The sequence below is a fragment of the Nerophis lumbriciformis genome, linkage group LG02 (assembly GCF_033978685.3).
Source record: "Nerophis lumbriciformis linkage group LG02, RoL_Nlum_v2.1, whole genome shotgun sequence".
NCBI classification, from domain to species: Eukaryota; Metazoa; Chordata; class Actinopteri; order Syngnathiformes; family Syngnathidae; genus Nerophis; species Nerophis lumbriciformis.
The window spans coordinates 59,897,209-59,921,371 of record NC_084549.2 but is presented as its reverse complement, the minus strand read 5'-3'; the positions used below and the strand labels follow the sequence as shown (position 1 = coordinate 59,921,371).

General features: G+C 36.8%; 1 protein-coding gene across 3 annotated transcripts in view; it reads right to left on the bottom strand.

Annotated features, from left to right (window-relative positions):
* Positions 1-24,163, bottom strand: part of arhgef33 (Rho guanine nucleotide exchange factor (GEF) 33) — an 81,810-nt gene that overhangs the window by 27,212 nt on the left and 30,435 nt on the right. For all 3 annotated transcript variants that reach the window (XM_061965945.1, XM_061965936.1, XM_061965955.1), the window contains 2 exons: positions 7,250-7,360; positions 379-422 (listed from right to left, as the gene is read on the bottom strand). In XM_061965945.1, the coding sequence (XP_061821929.1) occupies positions 379-422; positions 7,250-7,301 (96 nt within the window). In that variant the 5' untranslated portion in view covers positions 7,302-7,360. The remainder of the gene's footprint in view (positions 1-378; positions 423-7,249; positions 7,361-24,163) is intronic.

Below are 24,163 nucleotides of genomic sequence, written 5' to 3'. Positions count from 1 at the left end.
GAAGTCTGACTGTCCGTCTATCTTTTCCCCTATCCTAAAACCAAGCTTTTGCGAGGTCACAGAGAGTGTGTTGTCTGTGTGCTGCTCTTTGCGTTTTGTTGACTTTTAGAATTCGCTACATCACATCATGAGACGCTGAGTTCCATCCTCATCCGAGAACATAACGTCTCCATGCCACGTGTCTTCTTATTTCTCTTGAACTGCATTCGTGTGTGATTATCAGGCTTTTCTTTATCCAACAAAGATACTGCAAAGACATGTTTCTGCCGGTTTGATGTCACATCACACTATAAAAAGGTGCCTTCACTAAAGCGTTTGCTCATAGTTATCCAAACATGTCGAAAGATTCAGATTGGACGGCATAGAGATGATTATTACCTGAGCTACATCCAGGTTAGCCTCCTCCACAGTGTCTTCTTTATCTAAAGAAATAAAAACACACATGTGTTAATGTTTATTTCATTGTACATGTGCAGAAAACACAACACACGTGCTTCTTCTTCATGGTGTCATCTAGGCATCGTCCTCATTAGGCTACTTGGAGGTCTGACTTCCTGCACACGCGTGCAAATCTTGATTTATGGCACGTTTGCTTGACGTGAGCCGCGACACACAATAGCCTCGCTTGTTGTGCGAATGTCAAAGCATGTGAAATTCATGCTCAACCTTTACATTGCTGAAACGGAGCATTCTCTGTGGGCTGCGCTGTGTAGCAGGCAGCCGAAGATATATTATTCAGTACAATGGTACTTCGGTTTTTACACAACTTACTTTTTAAATGATTTGGTTCTCAACAAAAATTTCCGCCAACAGATTTGCCCCAGTTTTTGTTTAGATAACAGTTTGACCACTTCTCATTTCGAGGAAAAAAAATCATGCGCGTTGGTGACTAAGTCTTTGCACTTTTTTTTTTATCGTGTAAGATTGCAAAAAAATCCACCTTGGGGCCAAAGAAAGTTGAGATTTACAGCACTTTGATAAAAAAAAAGGTGAGACACGCTATTGTGTACACCCTGTCAGCTCATCGCTGTCTTTTTACAGTAAAGCTAAACGTGATGTTAAATGTTCATTTACAGTATACATTTCACATTTTTTTCTGCATGTATGACTAACAAGTGGTAGAAAATGGATGGATGGATGGATGGATGGATGACTGTAATTATGTTGTGTTCATATTTGTGGGTACAAAATGTATTACATTTTCGTATGATTTTGGAACGGATTTCTAACAAAAACCGAGGTACCATTGTACACTATACTTAACTGTAATGTACTCCAATGTACTTTACTGTTAGCTAACTTTTAACATGATAACAATAACATGTTAACATGATAACACTAACATGCTAGATTTTCTTTAGCTATTTTTACAGGTATAAACCAGAGGTGTGGACTCGAGTCACATGACTTGGACTCGAGTCAGACTCGAGTCATGAATTTGATGACTTTAGACTCGACTTGACAAAATGTAAAAAGACTTGCAACTCGACTTAGACTTTAACATCAATGACTTGTGACTTCACTTGGACTTGAGCCTTTTGAATTGACATGACTTGACATGACTTGCTACTTTCCCCAAAACCCAAAGATGAAAAAGTTATTCGGGAGCGCTCCGTATTTTTCATTGTGTACTTGTCTATCAGCGTTGCGTGTGTCAGCTGGTGTGGTCTCAGTACAACAGCCAATCAAATTAGATCTACTTTGTTTTCATCACACAGCATTCATCCAATCAAATTGCAGGACAACCAACGAAGAAGACATGTCCAAACCACACACCAGTGAACAAAAAATGATACCTAAAATAATTTTGTTTGGGTATAAAAATTACGAGGTGGTCAACACAAAACGGTTTGCAGTATGCAACACATGCGGTTCAAAAATTACTGATGGAGAGGCAACAACTTCCAACTTCGTCCGGCATTTAAAGTTGCACAAAGAACGGTAAGTTTTGAATGTAAGATAACGTTTATTGGCTAAGTAACGTGACTTTTATTTGCTGTGTAGTTAAATCAGTGAGGCTGTAAACTCACTGCTAACGTTATAACGTTATTGCAAACATGGGAATCTGTTGCAGTTCACTACCTTATTCATACTTTTTGTTCAGTGATTTTTTTCAAGCAGGATTACGTTAGTCAATATATCACACGTAACGTTAGACGGCGGTCAGCAGCACCGCGTATTTTAGCCACCTAAAAAAAGACAAAAATAGTAAAATAAAGGTCAGTTAAAATGTATACTATATTATGAATATGTGTACCGTTTTAGCTAGCTTTCTGACATACTGTTGGTTGTTTACCTCAGTGGTCCCCAACCACCGGGCCGCGGCCCGGTACTGGTCCGTGGATCGATTGGTATCGGGCCGCACAAGAAATATATATATTTTTTTTCTCTTTTTTTAATTAAATCAACATAAAAAACACAAGATACACTTACAAGTAGTGCACCAACCCAAAACAACTCTCTCCCTCCTTTTGTTCTGGGCATTGAACATGAAGACTCTTCCTTCACTGTTCCGAGTGGCCATGAGAGTCTTGGCAGTGCCTGCCTCCAGTGCTCCAGTGGAGCGAGTTTTCAGCCATGGTGGCATCATACTACGCCCCCATCGTGCACAAATGACTGACAGACTCTTGGCTAATTTGGTCTTTTGCAAATGCAATGCAGCATAGGGCCCTGACATATAAAAAGTACAACTTTTTTGTTATGTTCACGTATATGTCATGTTTTTTCAATGTTAACACTTTTGTACAAATAAGTACATTTGCACTTTATTTTTCAATGTGTTTGTTCTGTAAAGGAATGAGTTAATGTTTAAAATGACTGGTTAATAGTGCTATTATAAAGTGCAATGTCAGCACAATTTTCTTTCCTGCAATTTAAAATGCACTTGTTTTAATAAATAAATACAGCGTTTGAAAAGCATACACAATCTGTGTTAATATATTAGTCTGTGGTTAAAAGGACTTGAAAGGACTCGAAACTCAAAATGCAGGACTTAGGACTTGACTTGAGACTTTCCAGTCTTGACTTTGGACTTGACTCGGGGCTTGCCTGTCTTGACTCGGGACTTGACACGGACTTGAGGGCAAAGACTTGAGACTTACTTGTGACTTGCAAAACAATGACTTGGTCCCACCTCTGGTATAAACCCATTTTGGTACTTGACACATGTTAATATGCTAATTTTTGTTAGCTAATTTTACAAGTGTATACCTCCATCATATTTTTTGGTTCTTGACGTATGCTAACTGTTATGCTAGCATTCTAACTAAGTTTGCAGGTATACTGTAGATTTTAATAGTTGATGTATGCTAACTGTTAGCATGCTAATTGTTAGCATGCTAACTGTTAGCATGCTAATGTTAAAAGGTAGTATGATAGTAGTAGTATGATAACACCAATATGCTGGGTTTTTTTTAACATGTATTTTGCTGTCTTTTTTAAAGAAGTTTAAAGTGATGTTAAATGTTCATTTATACATTTAATTCATAATTTTAAAGAATTTCACATGGTTTTCTGAATGTAAGAATGTAATTATTTTCTATAGAATGCGGTTTGTGTTCATATTTTTGGGTACTAGGAATGCATTCTTATGGAAAAAAATGTATTCCTTTATCGTATGATTTTGGAACGGATTTCTAACAAAAACCGAGGTACCACTGTACACTACACCTAACTGTATTGTACTCCATTGTACTTTACTGTTAGCATAATAACACTACTATGCTAGATTTTTTTTAAAGCTATTTTTACAGGTGTAAACCTATTTTGGTAGTTGGCACATGTTAACTGTTAGCATGCTAACTTTTTAATGCTAATTTTACTTATACTTTTTGGGATTTGACGCATGCTAACTGTTAACATGCTAGCAATTTAATTTTGTAGGTATACTGTACACCTCAGATATTTTAGTAGTTGACACACACTAATTGTTAGCATGCTAATGTTAACAAGTTAGTTTTTTAAACAATTTTCTTTAGCTATTTTTGCAGGTATAAACCTCGGAGTAAGATATTTTGGTACTTTTGACGCATGCTAATGATATTATTTTAGCTAATTTTATAGATATACTGTACACCTCAGTCAGATTTTTAATACTTGAAGCATGCTAATTTTTAGCATGGTAACCATAACACGTTAACATAACACTAGTATTTTACCTTTTTTTTTTAAGCAATTGTTAATTCTAGAGTCATATAAACATTGCAAAATGAGTCTACCACATCGTAATGCTTTATAGTACAATGTTGCTATCAAGATGTGCTGTTAAAAGATACACTTGGCTTTTACAATTTGGGAACATTCCAGACCTGGAAAAGAATGCAAATCAATTATAGTCATGTGAAAAAATTGGAACACGACATGTAACTATTCTACTCCTAAACAAAATGCTGCCTGTGCTAAAATGTTTCTGAAAAATGCACCATATGGTGACCCCCATAGATGGGATTGACTTGAAATTTCTCACACAGCTCAATGCGCTCTACAAAACAACCCCCTGTAACGTTGGGGTGTTTAAACCAATCACCACCATATTTAGTACACACCTTTAGAGGACTGATGAGTACATGTGTGTACATTTTCAGCAAAATTGTATGAAAAACATGGCCACCATTAAGGTACATTAGTATTGGACAAACCATAAACCTCTATTTTAATGATGGACATAACAGCGAAACATGACATCATGAGAGGGCAGTAAGTATTACACTTGATGCAATGTTGGATGAGACGATGTTTGTCCTTTAAAAAGGTATGCACAAGTATTGGGACACACCTCTTAATTAATAAATTAATTAGGTAATCAATAAGGAGTCAGATTAGAGCCCTAAGTTCCCTATTTTAGCAAGTCCAAGTTTGTGGGAACACTTAAGGTAACCTCGATTTACAAACTCGATCAGGGTTCGTAAATAGAAAAGTTTGTATATCGAAGCAAATGTCTCCATAACAAACAATGTAAATATGAATAACGGCTTCCAGCCTTGACAAAAGTCAAGGTTTGAAGACTTTGTACACAATATAACACGCTATAGGGTACTGTATATCAAACAAACATAATAAGGAGATGATTGATCAACCTTCTATTTCATAGCAAAGCCAAAACAACAACAGGCTGAAATGTACTCCTGATGCAGCCGCCCTGACGACACACACACACACACACACACACACACACACACACACACACACACACACACACACACACACACACACACACACACACACACACTAGCCCTGTGGTGCACTCACAGTTCGAAATCACAAAACCTGTTAACTCGAACTGCAAGGTCGCTACAAAATGATTAGGAATGAAAAACAGAATCCACTTTACCTTGTGGGTTAATTTTCCTGGGGTGAGAGCGAAAAAGTGGGGAAGAAGCAGTGTTGATAAAGCTGTAGATACTTCCTTAATCTTTGAAATCACACATTGCTTGTTCGTTCCTTTTTTTGGACTCATGCCGAGCTAGTAAAACTAGACAAATGCTGTAAAAGGGCTAAAAGACCCTTAAAAGCTCGCAAAGTACCAATTAGCTAATGGTAACTAGCACTGGCTAGCTGTGCTGATTGAAAGCTTGATCAGCCCGCCCACAATGGCTGCGATGGACAAAACGCTCGTACACTGAGCCAAAATGTTGTACAACAAAGCATATTTCTATTCGGTCTGTGGCTCCAAATCGAAAACTTTGGATATTGTTGCGTGTTGTTCCTGGTTCACTTCCTGTATCTGGAACATGTCCCAATTATTTTGCTGACATGGAGTGTCAACACGGCTCACTGACATGTCAATCAAACGTTATATAGAAGTTTTTCTCGTCAATAACGCAGGAAGTCTAAAACAAACACTTCCTGTTTTGTTTTGACCTGTTTCTGTTTATTCATTTTGACAACTGTGACATTGTTAGCTTTAGTGTTAGCAAGCCTTCATTTTTTGATTGATTGAGACTTTGATTAGTAGATTGCACAGTACAGTACATATTCCGTACAATTGACCACTAAATGGTAACACCCGAATACGTTTTTCAATTTGTTTAAGTCGGGGTCCACGTTAACCAATTCATGGTATAAATATATACTATCAGCATAATAAAGTCATCACATAAGTTAATCATCATCAGAGTATATACATTGAATTATTTACATTATTTACAATCCGGGGGATGGGATGTGGAGGGGGTTGGGGCGGGGGGGTTAGGTTTGGTTGATATCAGCACTTCAGTCATCAACAATAATATCATCTGAGAAATGGACATTGAAACAGTGTAGGTCTGACTTGGTAGGATATGTACAGCGAGCAGTGAACATAGTGAGCTCAGAAAGCATAAGAACAAGTATATACATTTGATTATTTACATTTGATTAATTACAATCTGAGGAGGTGGGATGTGGTGGGGGGGATGGTGTTAGTCTAGGGTTGTAGTTGCCTGGAGGTGTTCTTTTAGTGCGGTTTTGAAGGAGGGTAGGGATGCACTTTCTTTTACACCTGTTGGGAGTGCATTCCATATTGATGTGGCATAGAAGGAGAATGAGTTAAGACCTTTGTTAGATCGGAATCTGGGTTTAACGTGGTTTGTGGAGCTCCCCCTAGTGGTGTGGTTATGGCGATCATTTACGTTACGGAAGTAGTTTGACAAGTACTTCGGTATCAGGGAGGTGTAGCAAATTTTATAAACTAGGCTCAGTGCAAGTTGTTTTACTCTGTCCTCCACCCTGAGCCAGCCCACTTTGGAGAAGTGGGTAGGAGTGAGGTGTGATCTGGGGTGGAGGTCTAAATGTAACCTGACTAGCTTGTTCTGGAATGTTTGGAGTCTAGATTTGAGGGTTTTGGAGGTGCTGGGGTACCAGGAGGTGCATGCGTAATCGAAAAAGGGTTGAATGAGAGTTCCCGCTAGAATCCTCATGGTGCTTTTGTTGACCAGAGAGGAGATTCTGTAGAGAAATCTTGTTCGTTGGTTGACCTTTTTGATTACCTTGGTTGCCATTTTATCACAGGAAAGATTAGCCTCTAGAATGGAACCCAGGTAGGTGACCTCATCTTTCCTGGTGATAACAATGTCACCCACTTTAATAGTGAAGTCACTGACTTTCTTAAGGTTGATGTGGGACCCAAATAGATGGATTCCGTTTTACCTAAGTGTATAGATAGCTTATTTCACAAAGTTATCGAAAGTAATAGTTACTTATAAGTTGTTAGTTAGTTACAAATAAGTTATTATCGTTAGTTTTTTTTTTATAAGTATCTGTTTTTTGTTACCTATTTTGTTTTCCGAGTGGTCCTGTTCTTGTCTCTGACCGCCTTCCTCCATGTTTGTTTTCGGTCCACTTCAGAGGATGTGGCTTGCGTCCTCGGTGCTGCGCGTCCTTCCTGGAGTGTGAGACGGAAGAAGAAGACTTTGAGTTGACTTTCCCTCCAAAGCATGTGAGTCGTGTGATTTGTCTTGTGTGCACAAAAAGCTCCTTGTTTGACACAACACATCACTTCTAGTCTTCATGCACACACTGTACTTACACCACATGTCCACTAGTCTGTTGCACTACAACTACATCTTTGCAGACAAATAATGCTAATAATAATTCATATTGATCTCTATGAACTTCAATACAACTTTAAAAAGTGCTGCACGCCTAGTTTTACTTCCTTTAATGTTTCATTTCCTCCTACCTTCTTTATTTCCTTAATTTGTTCTTCTTTCTTTTCCCCTCCCTACTTTTATTTCCTTCCTTCCTTTTTTCTTTCATCCTTCTTCCCCTTTTTCTTTCATTTCTCGCTGTCTTCACCCTCCTTTTTTTCTCTTTGTTTCTTTTTACACATCCTTTTTTATTTCTTCCCTACCTTCTTTCCTTTCCTATTTCCTCATCTTAGTTCCTCTTTTTCTACCTTCTTTCCCATATTTTCTCTACATCTTCACTCCTTTCTTTTTATTCCTCCCTTTCTTCCATTTCTACCCATCTTCATTCTTCTTTTATTTTTATTTCTTCCCATCTTTTTGTTTTCTTCCTTACTTTCTTCCATATGTTCTCACTTCATTCCTTTCTTTTTATTCTTTCCATCTTTTCTCCATACATCTTAATTCCGCTTTCATTTTTACTTAATTCTTGCTTCCATAATTCCTATTTTTCTTCCTTCCTATAGCTTCATTGATTCCTTCCTTCCTATATTTTCTCTCCATCTTAATTTCATTCTTTTCCCTTCCTTCCTTCTCTCCCTATACTTTCTCTACATCTTTGTGCCTCTCTTTCTTTTGAATTATTTCTTCCTTTTCTACCTCTTTATTCCTCTTTAATTTCCTTCATCCCTTCCTTCCTATTAATATTGTTATTATTAAATTCTTTGTTGACACATTTTCCAAGTTCTCCCTTCACCTGCCTGCCTTCTTGCTTTGTTGGTTGGTTTTTGAGCGTATGAGGACCTCTGTTGGTCAGCATTATGGATGCACCATATAACGAACAAACCACACAACTACAATAATTCCAATTGATTACATTACTTGTATATTATTGTCACATGCCTTTTTTAGACAAAAATAAATAAAAATAAAAATAAAATACAAAGAAAATTCCAAAAAATAATAAAAGTAAAATAACACCCCCTCCCACCCCTGTCCTACATTTCAGTCACACTGGGTAGCAATGTACTGCCTTCCTCTTCACCACAAGCAGATAGAGAATCACACGAACTGACTAAAAGGAAAAAAAGTAACAACAAAAATAAAAGTCACAAACATACAGAAAAGTGTCACTGAATAAAAACAACAACAACAAAAAAAGAGTTGAGGTAAGCGGAAAGGTTCATTGTCGACAGTGAGTGTCACATTTATCCTATAGTGTCTTTAATTTAGCTATGTAACTAATTATGCAGCCCCAGGTCAAGTCAAATTGTTTTGGTGTACCCCACAGATTATAATTAATTTTCTCTAATTCTAAGAAAAACATGAGGTCCTTAAACCATAGGGAGGCCTTGGGGGAAAACTGTGATTTCCACTCCATTAAAATCCCTCTACGAGCTATTTATGATGCAAAGGTGATACAATCCCTAAAAGTCTACTTAAGTTTTTGATAGTTTGGTGGAATTCCAAAAATGGCCAATTCTGCACAAGGCGTCGACTTAAAATTTAGTGCATCTGCAAGATGTTTGAAAATATTAATCCAGTAGGCTTTCAGACAGGGACAGGACCAGAACATGTGTGTCATGTTTGCAGGAGTTGATTACATGTATCTGCAATATTGGCATACATTTTGGAAAGTTTAGCGTTAGTAAAATATATGCGTTGGACAACCTTAAACTGTATTAGATTAAGCTTTGAACAAGATGTGCTATCATTTATTTGTATCAATGCAGATTTCCAGTCATCAGAGTGTGAGGTTTGAGTAAGAAGTTTCCACAGCGCGTGTGTGTGTGTGTGTGTGTACGTGAAGTTTCCACAGTGTGGGTGGGATGCAAGCCGAGGGAGGGTTTCCTCTGTGGTCGGCATCCCCGAGCGAAGGAAAAACCTACAGAACTGAAAGTAAAATGTGCATTTTTAAAGTTAGGTATTAACATTTGGTATTTGGTGCTGTTGTAGTTTTAGTGTTTTGTGATATTGTACAAATGTTGTACACTTGTTGCACTGTTGCTGCTGACGTCACAACCCCACAATGGTCCCGGGGGGACACACCTGCACTTTCCACCCGCCTTGACACCACACGTGCACGTCTTTGCTTTTACACTGCAGCTCTCCAGGTGCACGCGTTCATGTGTCATGTGTGCGCGTTACCGCATCTCATGTATGCACACGCACACCTGTGGCATCTCAAAAATATGATGTTCTGAGCTGAGGGTAGAAAAGCAGCGGTGTTGTTAGCTTCCTGTGAAATGGCATGTCAGTGCACTTGGTGTGTGTGTGTGTGTGAGTGCTCTCCAGAAGTGTCCCCCTGATGTGTAAAAGGATTAAATAATCGTCAATCAAATGTGTATCAGCATAGTAGGCCAGCTCCTGGTGCAGTACCACTCTATTCCCCTCGAGCAGGGGGTCGGCAACCCAAAATGTTGAAAAAGCCATATTGGACCAAAAATAAAAAATATTAATCTGTCTGGAGTCGCAAAAAATGTAAAGCCTTATACAAGTGTTAAAATAAAGGCAACACATTATGTAATGTACAAACCCCGTTTCCATATGAGTTGGGAAATTGTGTTAGATGTAAATATAAACGGAATACAATGATTTGCAAATCATTTTCAACCCATATTCAGTTGAATATGCTACAAAGACAACATATTTGATGTTCAAACTGATAAACATTTTTTTTTTTTGCAAATAATCATTAACTTTAGAGTTTGATGCCAGCAACACGTGACAAAGAAGTTGGGAAAGGTGGCAATAAATACTGATAAAGTTGAGGAATGCTCATCAAACACTTATTTGGAACATCTCACAGGTGAACAGGCAAATTGGGAACAGGTGGGTGCCATGATTGGGTATAAAAGTAGATTACATGAAATGCTCAGTCATTCACAAACAAGGATGGGGCGAGGGTCACCACTTTGTCAACAAATGCGTGAGCAAATTGTTGAACAGTTTAAGAAAAACCTTTCTCAACCAGCTATTGCAAGGAATTTAGGGATTTCACCATCTACGGTCCATAATATCATCAAAGGGTTCAGAGAATCTGGAGAAATCACTGCACGTAAGCAGCTAAGCCCGTGACCTTCGATCCCTTAGGCTGTACTGCATCAACAAGCGACATCAGTGTGTAAAGGATATCACCACATGGGCTCAGGAACACTTCAGAAACCCACTGTCAGTAACTACAGTTGGTCGCTACATCTGTTAGTGCAAGTTAAAACTCTCCTATGCAAGGCGAAAACCATTTATCAACAACACCCAGAAAGGTTGTCGGCTTCGCTGGGCCTGAGCTCATCTAAGATGGACTGATACAAAGTGGAAAAGTGTTCTGTGGTCTGACGAGTCCACATTTCAAATTGTTTTTGGAAACTGTGGACGTCGTGTCCTCCGAACCAAAGAGGAAAAGAACCATCCAGATTGTTACAGGCGCAAAGTTGAAAAGCCAGCATCTGTGATGATATGGGGGTGTATTAGTGCCCAAGACATGGGTAACTTACACATCTGTGAAGGCGCCATTAATGCTGAAAGGTACATACAGGTTTTGGAGCAACATATGTTGCCATCCAAGCAACGTTACCATGGACGCCCATGCTTATTTCAGCAAGACAATGCCAAGCCACGTGTTACATCAACGTGGCTTCATAGTAAAAGAGTGCGGGTACTAGACTGGCCTGTCTGTAGTCCAGACCTGTCTCCAATTGAAAATGTGTGGCGCATTATGAAGCCTAAAATACCACAACAGAAACCCCTGGACTGTTGAACAACTTAAGCTGTACATCAAGCAAGAATGGGAAAGAATTCCACCTGAGATGCTTAAAAAATGTGTCTCCTCAGTTCCCAAACGTTTACTGAGTGTTGTTAAAAGGAAAGGCCATGTAACACAGTGGTGAACATGCCCTTTCCCAACTACTTTGGCACGTGTTGCAGCCATGAAATTCTAAGTTAATTATTTGCAAAAAAAAAATAAAGTTTATGAGTTTGAACATCAAATATATTGTCTTTGTAGTGCATTCAATTGAATATGGGTTGAAAAGGATTTGCAAATCATTGTATTCCGTTTATATTTACATCTAACACAATTTCCCAACTCATATGGAAACAGGGTTTGTAAGTGTCTATATTAGCTATATTAGACTACTATCAAAATGACTGTGTCGCAGGCTGATGCAAATCTTCATTGACATTAATGTTGAAATGTAATATTTATTCTACACATTTTTACAACATTACTAAAACGGAGGCTTTTCAGAGGGTGAGATAACTCCTGGAAATGACTGGCTTTGAATGGCCAGAGGTAACGATGTGTGTGTTCAAGTGGAAACGGAAACTACTAATAAAATGACCTCAAATACACCTAAAATATGAGGCATAATAATGCATTATGTACATACAGCTAGCATAAATAGCATGTTAACATCGATTAGCTTGCAGTCATGCAGTGACCAAATATGTTTGATTTGCACTCCACACAAGTGAATAATATCAACAAAGCTCACCTTTGTGGATTCACGCACAGCATAAAACGTTTGGTGGACAAATAAAGACAAAGGAGTGGCATAAAACATGTCTTTTTGTGGCAGCATCAAGGAAAGTTGTACATTGAAACAAACTATGGTGCGTTCAAGGACTTCCGAAATTAGGACAAAATGGCGCGCGCCAAATACTCTCATCAGTGAAGCATGTTTGATGTAAACAGTGGGATTTCTAACAATTAGGAAGGTTTGTGTCATGTTTGGCCTCCTACAGAAATCATTAAAACAAAAAATATAATTTTTCCGTCATCTTTTTACATTTTCATACATTTTTGAAAAAGCTCCAGTGAGCCACTAGGGCGGCGCTAAAGAGCCGCTTGTGGCTAGAAAACCGCGCGCTGCCGACCCTCGCCCTATAGGCAATAGTAAGTCACATTTGACAATGTCATTTAAAAGTGAGCATTACTCTCTTTCATCATTTTTTTTATGTACTGCTTAAATTAGATGTCTCTCTCTCTCTCACACACACACACAAACCACTAAACCACCGTCATGTGCATGTATGTCTTTTTTTTTTTTACATTTTTAATATGAAATATGTCAGTTGTTGAGGAAAACCACATGCTGTTTCACACCTTTCAGACCATAACCTTTCCAGTCTTTCCTCTCCATGCCACCCACACACACACACGCACGCACACACACGCACGCATACAAACAGTGGAAAAAAAAAAAAAAAAAAAAAACATTTGTGTTGCAAATCTCAAATCAATATATAGACATACAAAGTCGTTTAAGTATGTACAGTAATAAAGTAAAAGATATACACTATGAAAAAAATAACAAACACTTTCAAAAAAGTGTTTTCGGGTAAGTAAAAGTATTTTTATTTAAAAGGAGACATTTTTTGTATGGAAAATTGTAATATCAAAAGAATTAAGTTGTACTTATTTGAGATAAATGTGTTCTTAACTACTATAGGATTAAGCTTTCACATTGCTGTTTTAAAACTAGATTTAGTGTTACGAGTCACGGTTTTCTAATTCGGTTGCAAATTAGTGTAAGGATGTCTTACTAGCGTTGCAAGAATGAAAAAAAATCTGTAATCTTGCAAGAATAAAGTCATACCTTTCATTATTTTTGTGAGTAAATGTACAAAAATAAAGCCATTTATAGTTGCGTAAAAAAGTGTTTTAGTGACAAAAAAAAGTATGGTTGTCCGTTTATTTCTGACGGCTATGACAAGTGAATTTCTGCAATGTAGGAAAACATATTTGTAAATCAAATGTTTTCATTCAAAAACGGTTTACAACTTTCTAAATAAGGTTTTTAACACCATTAGCGAACCTCTAGGCATGGAATAACACCGACATAGTAGACGTAATAGAAGACAAGACATATTCTGTACTGTTATACATGTAAGACATAAGAAAAATACTCTGCAATTATGACAATACACAATGAGAAAAGACACATGAGAACATTCCAAATCATTCTTACTGTACACTTGCATCTGAGCCAATTAGCCATTGCTATCGAACAAAAAAAAACAGATCTATTTTTATTTTCTCTTAAATATGCAATTATTTGATTAAAAGTTGAGGCTTAGTATAAATAAATATATTTTGTCATGTAATGCTGGGGTTTTTTCTTGTGGCCATTCTGACCTTTGACCTTGTGTGTTTTACCCCCCCGCCTCCCACTGTGGCTTTCTGTGAAGACGTTTGCTTTAGCCTCCCTGAGCTTTGTACAAACTGTGCATGTGGGGCATGCACGTGTCAGTGTTTCACATCTCATTGTGCTTACAACATGTCTGACCGCATGTGTACATCTAACTTTTCTTTTTGCAGAGCTTTATTTTGCAAAGTCAGGGATTTTGATCACGAGAACCTGGCTAACATCTGCTTGGTTGTTGCGAGAGGGGGGGCATGCATGCACCTGCTTCCCCATCGCCGGCACTTTTATCTGAATGTCTGCATCCTGCTGCAAAAATATCACACAGTAGCTTTTCTGTGTGAATGCACAAGATCTAGCAACAAAAAAACATGCACTTGAAAGCAAAAGGGGTTAATGTGAGTCAGAGGTGAGAAAATGGCAGCGGGTCGCGCCATTTAGGAGAGTTCCTTTTTTCTTGTTGTGTTTTTGTGCGGCAACAGCAGCTGTTTTTTTTTTTTTCCGTCCAGTATTGTGCACGTGTCGTTGCGTGAAATGTTAGAATGATGCTGACTTGTTGGCTAAGCTGTAAGCTTATGATTAGCTTTCAAGACGTAACTATGACTAAAGTAGCTTTTAAACCCTCTCCTTTACAAAGTACAAAAGGTATATATACGGCATTCGTAAACGCCGTCGCCCATTGAAAAGAACTGTAATTAATCACCGCGCTTGCCCCCTAAAAATAAACAACATATTGACATGTAACATGCTTTTTAGAAAGAATAACTTACTTTTAGATACTAAATATTGTCTGGAAAACAATACAATAGAATGCACTACAAACAACTGCAGTATTCTTTATAAAGTAATGTAATAATGTACAGCCTTTACCTCCTTGGAGGTGCTTCTCCGTCAAACACACCATCAGCAGCTTCTCCATATTTTCATGGATAAACATTCGCTGTTTAGATATTTTTTCAACGCCCTCGGCAGGCGTTATCGCTACGCTTCAAATGCTTCACCAAGTTATGGTCATGTTTTTTACAAAAAAAAATGTTTATTCAATGATATCATCTGTGTACTGTTCTTCACACTCACTTTCTTCCTTCCCATGGTTGGAAAAATAAAGTAATGTTGATCTCTAGCTATAAATTAATGCTAGCAAGTAAGACCGGATGCTTTGGTCGGCTCTAACTAGCGTTGTGGAGGAATTTTCCCGGGCTCGGGATCTTTCTGTGTGGAGTTTGCATGTTCTCCCCGTGACTGCGTGGGTTCCCTCAGGGTACTCCGGCTTCCTCCCACCTCCAAAAACATGCACCTGGGGATAGGTTGATTGGCAACACTAAATTGGCCCTAGTGTGTGAATGTGAGTGTGAATGTTGTCTGTCTATCTGTGTTGGCCCTGCGATGAGGTGGCGACTTGTCCAGGGTGTACCCCGCCTTCCGCCCGAATGCAGCTGATATAGGCTCCAGCACCCCCCGCGACCCCGAAAGGGACAAGCGGTAGGAAATGGATGGATGGAACCTAAAGCGCAACAATTAGCCACGAGTCAGCTCGTATCTCTGAGGCACCAATGTATACTGTACAGCTGGAAGTGTGTGTGTTTGTGCTTGTGTGTGTTTGTGCTTGTGTGTGGCATTGTCTGCACGGTCACACCACTTTGTCACTGTTGTTTGGTCACAGCAAGGTGTGAACAACTGTACTAGCACACATCCGGAGCGCTTCGACAGGCAAAGAACACATAAAAACCCCAAAAGAGACAGGAGCAAAAAGTAAAAACAAGTCTGTTTCCAGATTTCAGTCTGTCACAGCAGAATCTAGCCTTTTCAAAATTTGCATCGCATGTTTCCATACTGCAAGTACTTATTTTGTGTGTAGAAAGTCCATTAAAAAAGAGCAAATAAAAGCAGAGTCAAAACTAATTGGAGAAAAACAATTTTTTTTAGTATACTTGCCAAACCTCCCGAATTTTTCGGGAGACTCTCGAATTTCAGTGCCTCTCCCGAAAATCTCCCGGGACAACCATTCTCCCGAAAATCTCCCGATTTCCAGCCGGACAACTATATTGGGGGCGTGCCTTAAAGGCACTGCCTTTAGCGTCGTCTCTCACCTGAAAAGGAGACTATTATATATGTCTCCGTTATCCATAGGTTTATCTATAACCCATAAAGTAGGCAGGCACGGAGCTATTTCTCAGTAGGGATGATACTCGAAACCGGTTTTCCCGGTTGTTCGATGAGAAAAGAACCGAGTCCTCGGACTCGAATCCCTTTTTGAGAACCGGTACCCGTTATCGAGACCACTATAGTAAAGAAAAAGAGTTGGTTCTTTATTCGAATCCCTGGGAACGAATCCCATCCCGACCAGAAATGCTCCGTGTGACATCACAAGAAATGACGTCACGTAGCTCGGTCATTAGGCGCAGATAGCGAAAGCAGGAAAACAATGGACCGGAAAAAAGAGCTCCAAGGTGTAATAAAGTTCAAAACAAAAGGTATAATCCAATGAATAACTTTACTGAGAGATTTGAGCAGGGTACAAACACATGACGAACACTTTTACGACCAACCGGAAACATAGCAACCAGGCTAGCAACGCACCTCCTTAATGGCAGCTGTCGCAACGTTCTTAAAGCAACCGCAGCACATACAACATATATGACATGATCTCCCTTTTTTAACTTTGGTTTTTCTTTCCTTGTAAACAAAACAAAATCACACTGTATATGTGTTGTCTGTCTAATTATAAATAATGCAGAGGAGGCGTGTTGGCTGAGTTCTTGACGTTTACTTTCACAGCGTGCTCATAACCTCATTCTTAGCTGCCGGGTGGCGACATGCAACAATCACTTTTCGGGACTACCGCGCATGCTCGTCACTCCCGTTGCATGCTGGGTAGTGTAGTTGTTAATTTCCCTAGCTCATAACATCACATCTTTCCCCCTATGAAGAAATAATGTTAACTCAATAAAGTGTATTTCAATTTTTAGCTTTAACTTTATTTTTTAGCATTGTAACCACATTTGCAAACAACTTTTCTTTTCATAGAATTTTCTTTCAATAAAGAAATAAAGTGCAAAAATGTCAAAGCATCATAACAAACAGTTATGTCAAATAGCAGCAGAAGTGGACTTTTTGGAGAGCTGTATTATTTTCAGTTTTGTGCCCAAAGGATTGATTTTATTTAACAATATATTATTATTTATACACCTATAGTGATCACAGAGACAGGTTGTTTTTGTGTTACTGTATATATTTGTTTTTCTGAAAAATACCAGTTAATATACTTTGGGTAACAACAGTCAATATTTTTTTTTTTTTTTTTTTTTTTTTAGGGGGGTAACAGTCAATATTTATTTATTTATTTATTTATTAGATTTTATTTTTTTCTTATATAATAAAAGTGAGCTCTTGTTAAACCAAATATTGTGTTTTTTTCCATATACAACAACCTATCTGGATTCGATAAGAGAATCGATAAGGAATCGGTTCGATAAGAGGATTCGATATTAGGCTCGAACTCGATAATTTCTTATCAAACATCATCACTATTTATCAGCGTGTGTTTATTCCAGCCGGCACGTTAATACACTCACACACAACATCCGGATTCCCATCATGCATTGCTTCAAAACTACGGCAAGTTGTAATATCCAAAATTTCCAGCCGGACAAACAATATTGGGGGCGTGCCTTAAAGGCACTGCCTTTAGCGTCCTCTCACCTGAAAAGGAGATTATTATATATGTCTCCGTTATCCATAGGTTTATCTATAACCCATAACACGGTGTCCGAATGAATATAGTCACTCATGAACGGTCAGAAAAGCACAAGGCGGCGGCAACGCAGTATTATGGGCCACCTTGAAAGCAACATTCCATTCTCATATACGGATGTTTTTAACAAATCTGTGAAGGATATGTTCCCGGATTTAGAGATCGCTCGCCAGTACTCAAATGGCAGAACAAAAGCTAAAATAGTGAAAGGTAAGTGCTATTTTTTTTTTTTAAGTAAGCAGCAAGTACAGTACAGTTAGTAGAACAACTGTGTTTTCAATACTGTTTACTTTACTATATATATATATATATATATATATATATATATATATGAAATACTTTAATTTCAGTGAATTCTAGCTATAAATATACTCCTCCCCCTTAACCCCGCCCTCCCCAATCTCCTGAATTCGGAGGTCTCAAGGTTGGCAAGTATGTGTTTTAGGAAAAAAAAGCACACAACTTTTCAACTTGCATCGCATTTCAGACTCCAGTTTCAAACTCAACTCAGGGTTTTAAAGTAAGGTTTCAAACTAGAGTTAGGATTTTAAAGTGGTTTAAAGTACCAGTAGAGTGGAGAAACAAGTTGACTTCATATGGTTAATTTTGTTTTATTGTATCCATTCAAACATCCATCCATCCATCCATTTTCTACCGCTTATTCTCTTCGGGGTCGCGGGGGCCGCTGGAGCCTATCTCAGCTACAATCGGGCGGAAGGCGGGGTACACCCTGGACAAGTTGTATCCATTCAAACATATCTAATCGTATTTACAATCCGCAATGTATGTGAAAAGACAGTTTAAACATCATTAAATGCCACAAATTCAGTCAGCCATTTTGAATATTCTGCTCTGAAACCTTCGGCTATTTTCGGAGGGTGACATCACTGGAATAACGCGTCCGCACTCTGACCATAATATTAGATCAGTCATACTGGAAATACGCACAATTTGGAAGGGGATGTGCTGTTGGATACAAAATATTTTCTTCTTCCAAGGGGGGGCGTAACAGAAAATATTTCAGAAGTACTGCTTTTGATTATATCTATTTACTCGCAAACTTTGGAAGTCATAAATCCGATATCTATGATTACAGCTTCAGTATGAAGGCAACTTGTTTTTCGGCTTTACTGGTACTTTAAGTTTTTAAAGGATGTTTTTAAACAAGGATTAAAGTATTAAACTAGGGTTAAGGTTTCAAAGCAGCGTTTCAAACGAGGGTTAGAGTTTCAAACTCTGATTTTAAACTAAGTTTGAAATCAAAGTAGGGTTTCAAACTAAGGTTAAAGTTTTAAAGTATAGTTTTAAATTAGGATTAGGGTGTCAAAGTAGGGTTTCAAACTAAGGCTAGAATTTCAAACTCAGGTTTCAAACTGGGTTAAAGGTTTCAAACTCGGGTTAGGGTTTTAAAGTATGGATTTAAATTAGGGTTATGGTGTCAAAGTAGGGTTTCAAACTAAGGTTAGAGTTTCAAACTTCGGTTACAAACTAGGTTAAGGGTTTCAAACTAAGTTTAGTGTTTCAAATTCTGGTTCCAAAATAGGGTTAGGATTTAAAACTAGGGTAGGGTTTCAAAGTTCAGCTTCAAACTAAGGATAGGGTTTCAATGATTAGTTTCAAATTAGGGACACTGCTTCACAAAAAACCTATCCAGTAATTTTTTTGCTCAAGAAATGGTTGATTTAACGGTAAATCTAAAGGCATGACAATTTTTTGTGGTCCAACAAGATAATGTCACATACGCAGCAAAAAGAGGAAGTGGATGCAGTGTTTCCTATTTATTTATTTGAGGCAGACATTTATTAACTAATGAAAGGCTCCAGACAAAATTTGACTACAACTAAAATAGATTTCATCCAAAGACTATGAATAAAACTGAATTAAAAAACTGCTCTCAAAATTAACACTGGTTTCAAACTACGCATATGTTTCATACTAGGGTTCAGGTTTCACACAAGGGGTTATGGCTTTAAACTAGGATTAGTGTTTCAAAGTACGGTTTCAAATTCAAATTAGGGTCTACATTTGTCCAAGGAGACATATTCTTCTCATGCCACACTGCAAAAGCCATTGTTGTTAAAAAATAATATTGTTAAAAAACAAAAAATAATAATATAATTACAGTATTACAGCTGAGATAGGCTTCAGCACCCCCCGCGATCCCAAAAGGGACAAGCGGTAGAAAATGGATGGATGGATGGATAATAATACAAATATAAACATAATGCAAAAATAAAGACAGATATCATGATTCATTCTGACTGGGATTTGAAAGTTGGTCCCCTAGCTCAAAAAGCAGTTGTTATTAACCACTGACCTCTACAAACACTGCCAAAGTACCTCCTCTGTCAGGGTTTTGGACGGAGGTTTCTAATTAGGGTTACGGTTTCAAACTAGGTTATCAAATGAGGGTGTAAAACTCTGGCTAGGAATTTAAAGTATTGTTTCAAATTAGGGTTAAGGTTTCAAAATAAGGGTTCTTACAAGGATTTCAAACTACGTTTAGTTTTAAAAAGGGACCTATGATGCAAAACGTTTCCTACCTTTTTGGAACCTGTTTTTCGATAAGTTTAAATCATTTGAAATGAAACCATGGAGGCATGGCTGAGATATTCTATAAAATACTCTTGCTTGCCTTTATACTGCCATCAAATGAGCTGTTTGGAATTTGCCCAATTTGTGACGTTTTTCCCAATGGTGAGGTCCGGTCATCTCCACAGATGGTAGACATTTACCAGAGCTACATTTATTTTATTTTATTTTTCTATGCTACGTATGTGCTTCTTAAGACCTCACTGTAGGTTTTTTAAGGTCATGTCCCCTCTAAACTAAACTAAAATTATGCTAATCCACTTTTTTTTCCCCAAATAAGATGGATAATATAAACTAAATCGTTAATAATCGAAAGTGGAATCGGAACCTTATGAATTCCGACCCCTGTCTGTTAGAAGTTTCAAATTAGGGTATTAAATTTCGGTAAGCAATTCAAACTTGGGTTTCAAATAGGAGGGATGTTTCAAACTAAGGTTTCAATCTAGGATTTAAAAATTTCTTTGGGTTTCACACTTGGTCGGATCAGTGTTTGAAATGTATCTTTCACATTGGATTAGACCATGTTTAGGTGTCAACAAAAAGGCCAGTAGAGTTTTGTTCTGGCAATAGGACAGAAATAAATAAAGTTTCAGTGATGCTGCTGATAAAACACCGAATAGAAACATTCTCGATCAGACATTTGTCTATAGCTGTTGCAAACACACGGACTCGGATACCCTTTAAAATCAATAGTCGTTTTGTTTTGACATATGTTGAAAAGGTTCAATGGGAATGCCAGGTTTAGGTTCTCAGTTGTTATTGGTCTTGCTGTGGTTCTATGGAGTTATTGTAGACAAACAAAGAGATTGTTTGCCATTTACGGTTTAAAATGTTCCCACACTAATGAAAAGATCAGTATTGATCACATATGTAAATGGTATTGATGTTCTCAGCCTTTTGTCTCTCTGCAGTGTGTGTGTGTGTGTGTGTGTGTGTGTGTGTGTACTGTGGGAGTTGTTCAGCTCAGATTCTCCCGTCAAAAGCCCTGTTAAATAGGTTTTATTTTTCCCAAATTCCGTTTTAATTTTCCAGAATTAATTTTTTTTTAACATCTATAGTGACGCAGTGTCCAAACTTTGTCCACTGAGGGCTGCATGATGAAACATTGCGAGGTGCCACTTCAATAAATGTTTGATGCTAAAACCAATAAAATCAGCAAATGCAAAACTATTTAACAAAACATTATCTTAACGTTTGTGTAATAGGTGACAAGGCAAATATATTGTTTAGTGTTATATCTACAATACCTCATTAATATTGAATTCATTTAATATTTAGAACATGTCAAGGGACCAAATATGTTTACCTGTGAGCCAAAAATGGCCCACATGCCACACTTTGAACTCACCTTATTTACATAAATTTTACCAACATAGTGTGTATCTTTTTTGGGTCAGTAAATAAAATGTGCGTTAATCAAATGAAAAAAAAAAATTATTAAAACAATACATTATTGGAAAATGTTGCCCTGTATTTCAATAATGTTGTAGTATTGTTGTTCATGCTTTCAGGTAAAAAAAAAAATACGCAGGGCGGGATCAGGTATTATTTGGTGGTCAAACTACGGTATAGTATTGAGGCAGGTGATTTTAAAAAGGCCTGTGGCACATTCAAAAATACAAAAAAAAAAAAAGCAACATAAAAAAAAAGGTAAATAAAAGGGCAATTTTGACTCTACCAACACAAAGCTGCAATGCAGGCTGTTTTTTTTAAATTATAATTGCCATTGCTCAAAAATGAATAATGAATCAAAATCAATGTTATTATAAATTGACCTTGTCAAGATTCTAGTTACTTCACATCAAAAATTCCACTTTGGAATATTTTTTGGGGAAAATATTAAATATTTTGTGTATTTGCCATAAAAACGTTTTCATTGAAAAAACAAAAAACAAAAAAAAGTTCATCTAGAAATTGTAATGTCTGACTTGTTTTTAACAGTTTTATGAGAGGGGCCCTTTTGGATCCCCATGTGGGACTTTTTTTTTTTTTTTTTAAACGGTCATTGCTCAAAAAAAAAAACAATGAATTAAAATCAATAATGTTATGAATTATTGACCTATTTAGGGCTCCATATACTTCATAACAAATAGTCCATTTAGAATTTTTTTTGAGGAGGTGTGGAGGATTGCCTATTTTGTGTTTTCCCCATAATAAATAACTAGTTTAGTTTTTGTTTTGTTTTTTACAAAAAGAGCATACAACATTTGAAAAAAAACCCATTACAAATATATGAAATCTTTATATTTACGGATAGGTCTCAAGCTGTTGAAGAACTTATAGCGTTGAAATAAAAATAAAAATAAAAATACATATAAATGACTTACTTATAACACTCTTTTGAGCGTATCCGTTTTTCGCCAAAAGTGTAGGTTTTTGGGAAAAAAACAAACTCATTGGTTCAAAAATAATAAGGCATCAAAATCAGTGTTGTTATGAATTGTTGACCTAATAAAGGCTGTAATTACCTCATTTTTTAAATTATTGCATATTTGGTGTATTTCCCATAACACAAAATTGTGTTTTTTGTTTTGTTTTTTTAAAGAGCACGATAAAACATAAATAACCCTATTATAAATATATAAAAACTATATATTTTTATGGATAGGCCTGAAGCTGTTGCGGGATTAAAGTGTTGAAAGTTTTAAAAAGTATATATGTACATGACCTAATTATAACACTTTTTGAGGGTGTCCGTTTTTCAGCTTAGGAAGGATAATGTGAGTTTTTGTAAAAAAAACTAATTGTTTAAAAAAATAAGGATCAAAATCATTGTTATGAGTTATTGACCTAATAGCAGCTGTAATTACCACTTGGCAACTCATTTTTGACACAGTACATATTTAGTGTTATTCCCATAATAAAAAAATGTGTTGTTCCTTTTTTTTTTTTTTTTTTTTTTTTTTACAAAAAGAGCATAAATCATTCAAAAAAAACATTACAAATGTATAAAAACTTTATATATATGGATAGGTCTAAAGCTGTTGGAAGAATTTAAAGCGTTCAAAGTTTAAACACATTAACATACAGTATGACTTACCTATAACACTTTTTTGAACACGACCGATTTTCGGCTAAGGATGGAACTTATTGTTTCAAAAATAATAATGCATCAAAATCAGTGTTGTTATTAATTATTGACCAAATAAAGGCAGTAATTACATTTTATTACATTGCATATATTTTTTTTTTTTATAAAAAGAAAGCATGAAACAGTAAAAAAAATAACCTTCAAAATATAAAATATATATGTCAATGGGTAAGTCTGAGGCTGTTAATTTTTTTTTTTTTGTCCTATGCAGCTACTCGGGCAAATCATATTGTTGATATAGATGCCCATATCGGCTGTACATATTTAGTTTACAAAAGAGAAGTGTGGGATACTTCTCTTGTTTCCTTATTTGTATTTAACTTTATTAAATGGATTTATATTATTATTTGGTGCAGCCAGGGAGGGGATAGAAAGAGAGAAAAAGAAAGACAGGGGGAAATTGCGGGTACAAGAGGGGGATAAGACAAAGAGACAACAACAACAGCAAACACAACAATAACAACAACAACAACAACAACAACAGAACAACATCAGCAAACTGGATATGTACAAATGTGATGGTAAAAGTGATAGCAAAGAAGCAGTTAGTGAAATAAATATCAATAATACAAAAATGATGAGCAATAAATCCACTATAAATAGAGCAATACAAATAACAATATAAATAGTACTATTGATAATGAATAATAACAATAGTTACCTCTATTATCAACAATACAATCGTTTCAAATGCAACAATACATATATGCTATGATAACTTGAAATACAAAATAAAGCAGATAAATGGAGGGGAAGAAAGAGAAGCCAACTATATAAACCTATAGATTGTTATAGTAACAATAAGTAAAGCTTTGTCAGTGTGCCGTGTGTTACCCAGTTTCCCCTGGGGCAACAACGTTAATATATGTTTGATAAAACGTGACTATATGCATGAGTATGTATGTATATGTACAGTATGTGTATATGTATGTTTGCACAGTGAATGTATATGTACATGTACGTTTATACAGTGAATGTATAT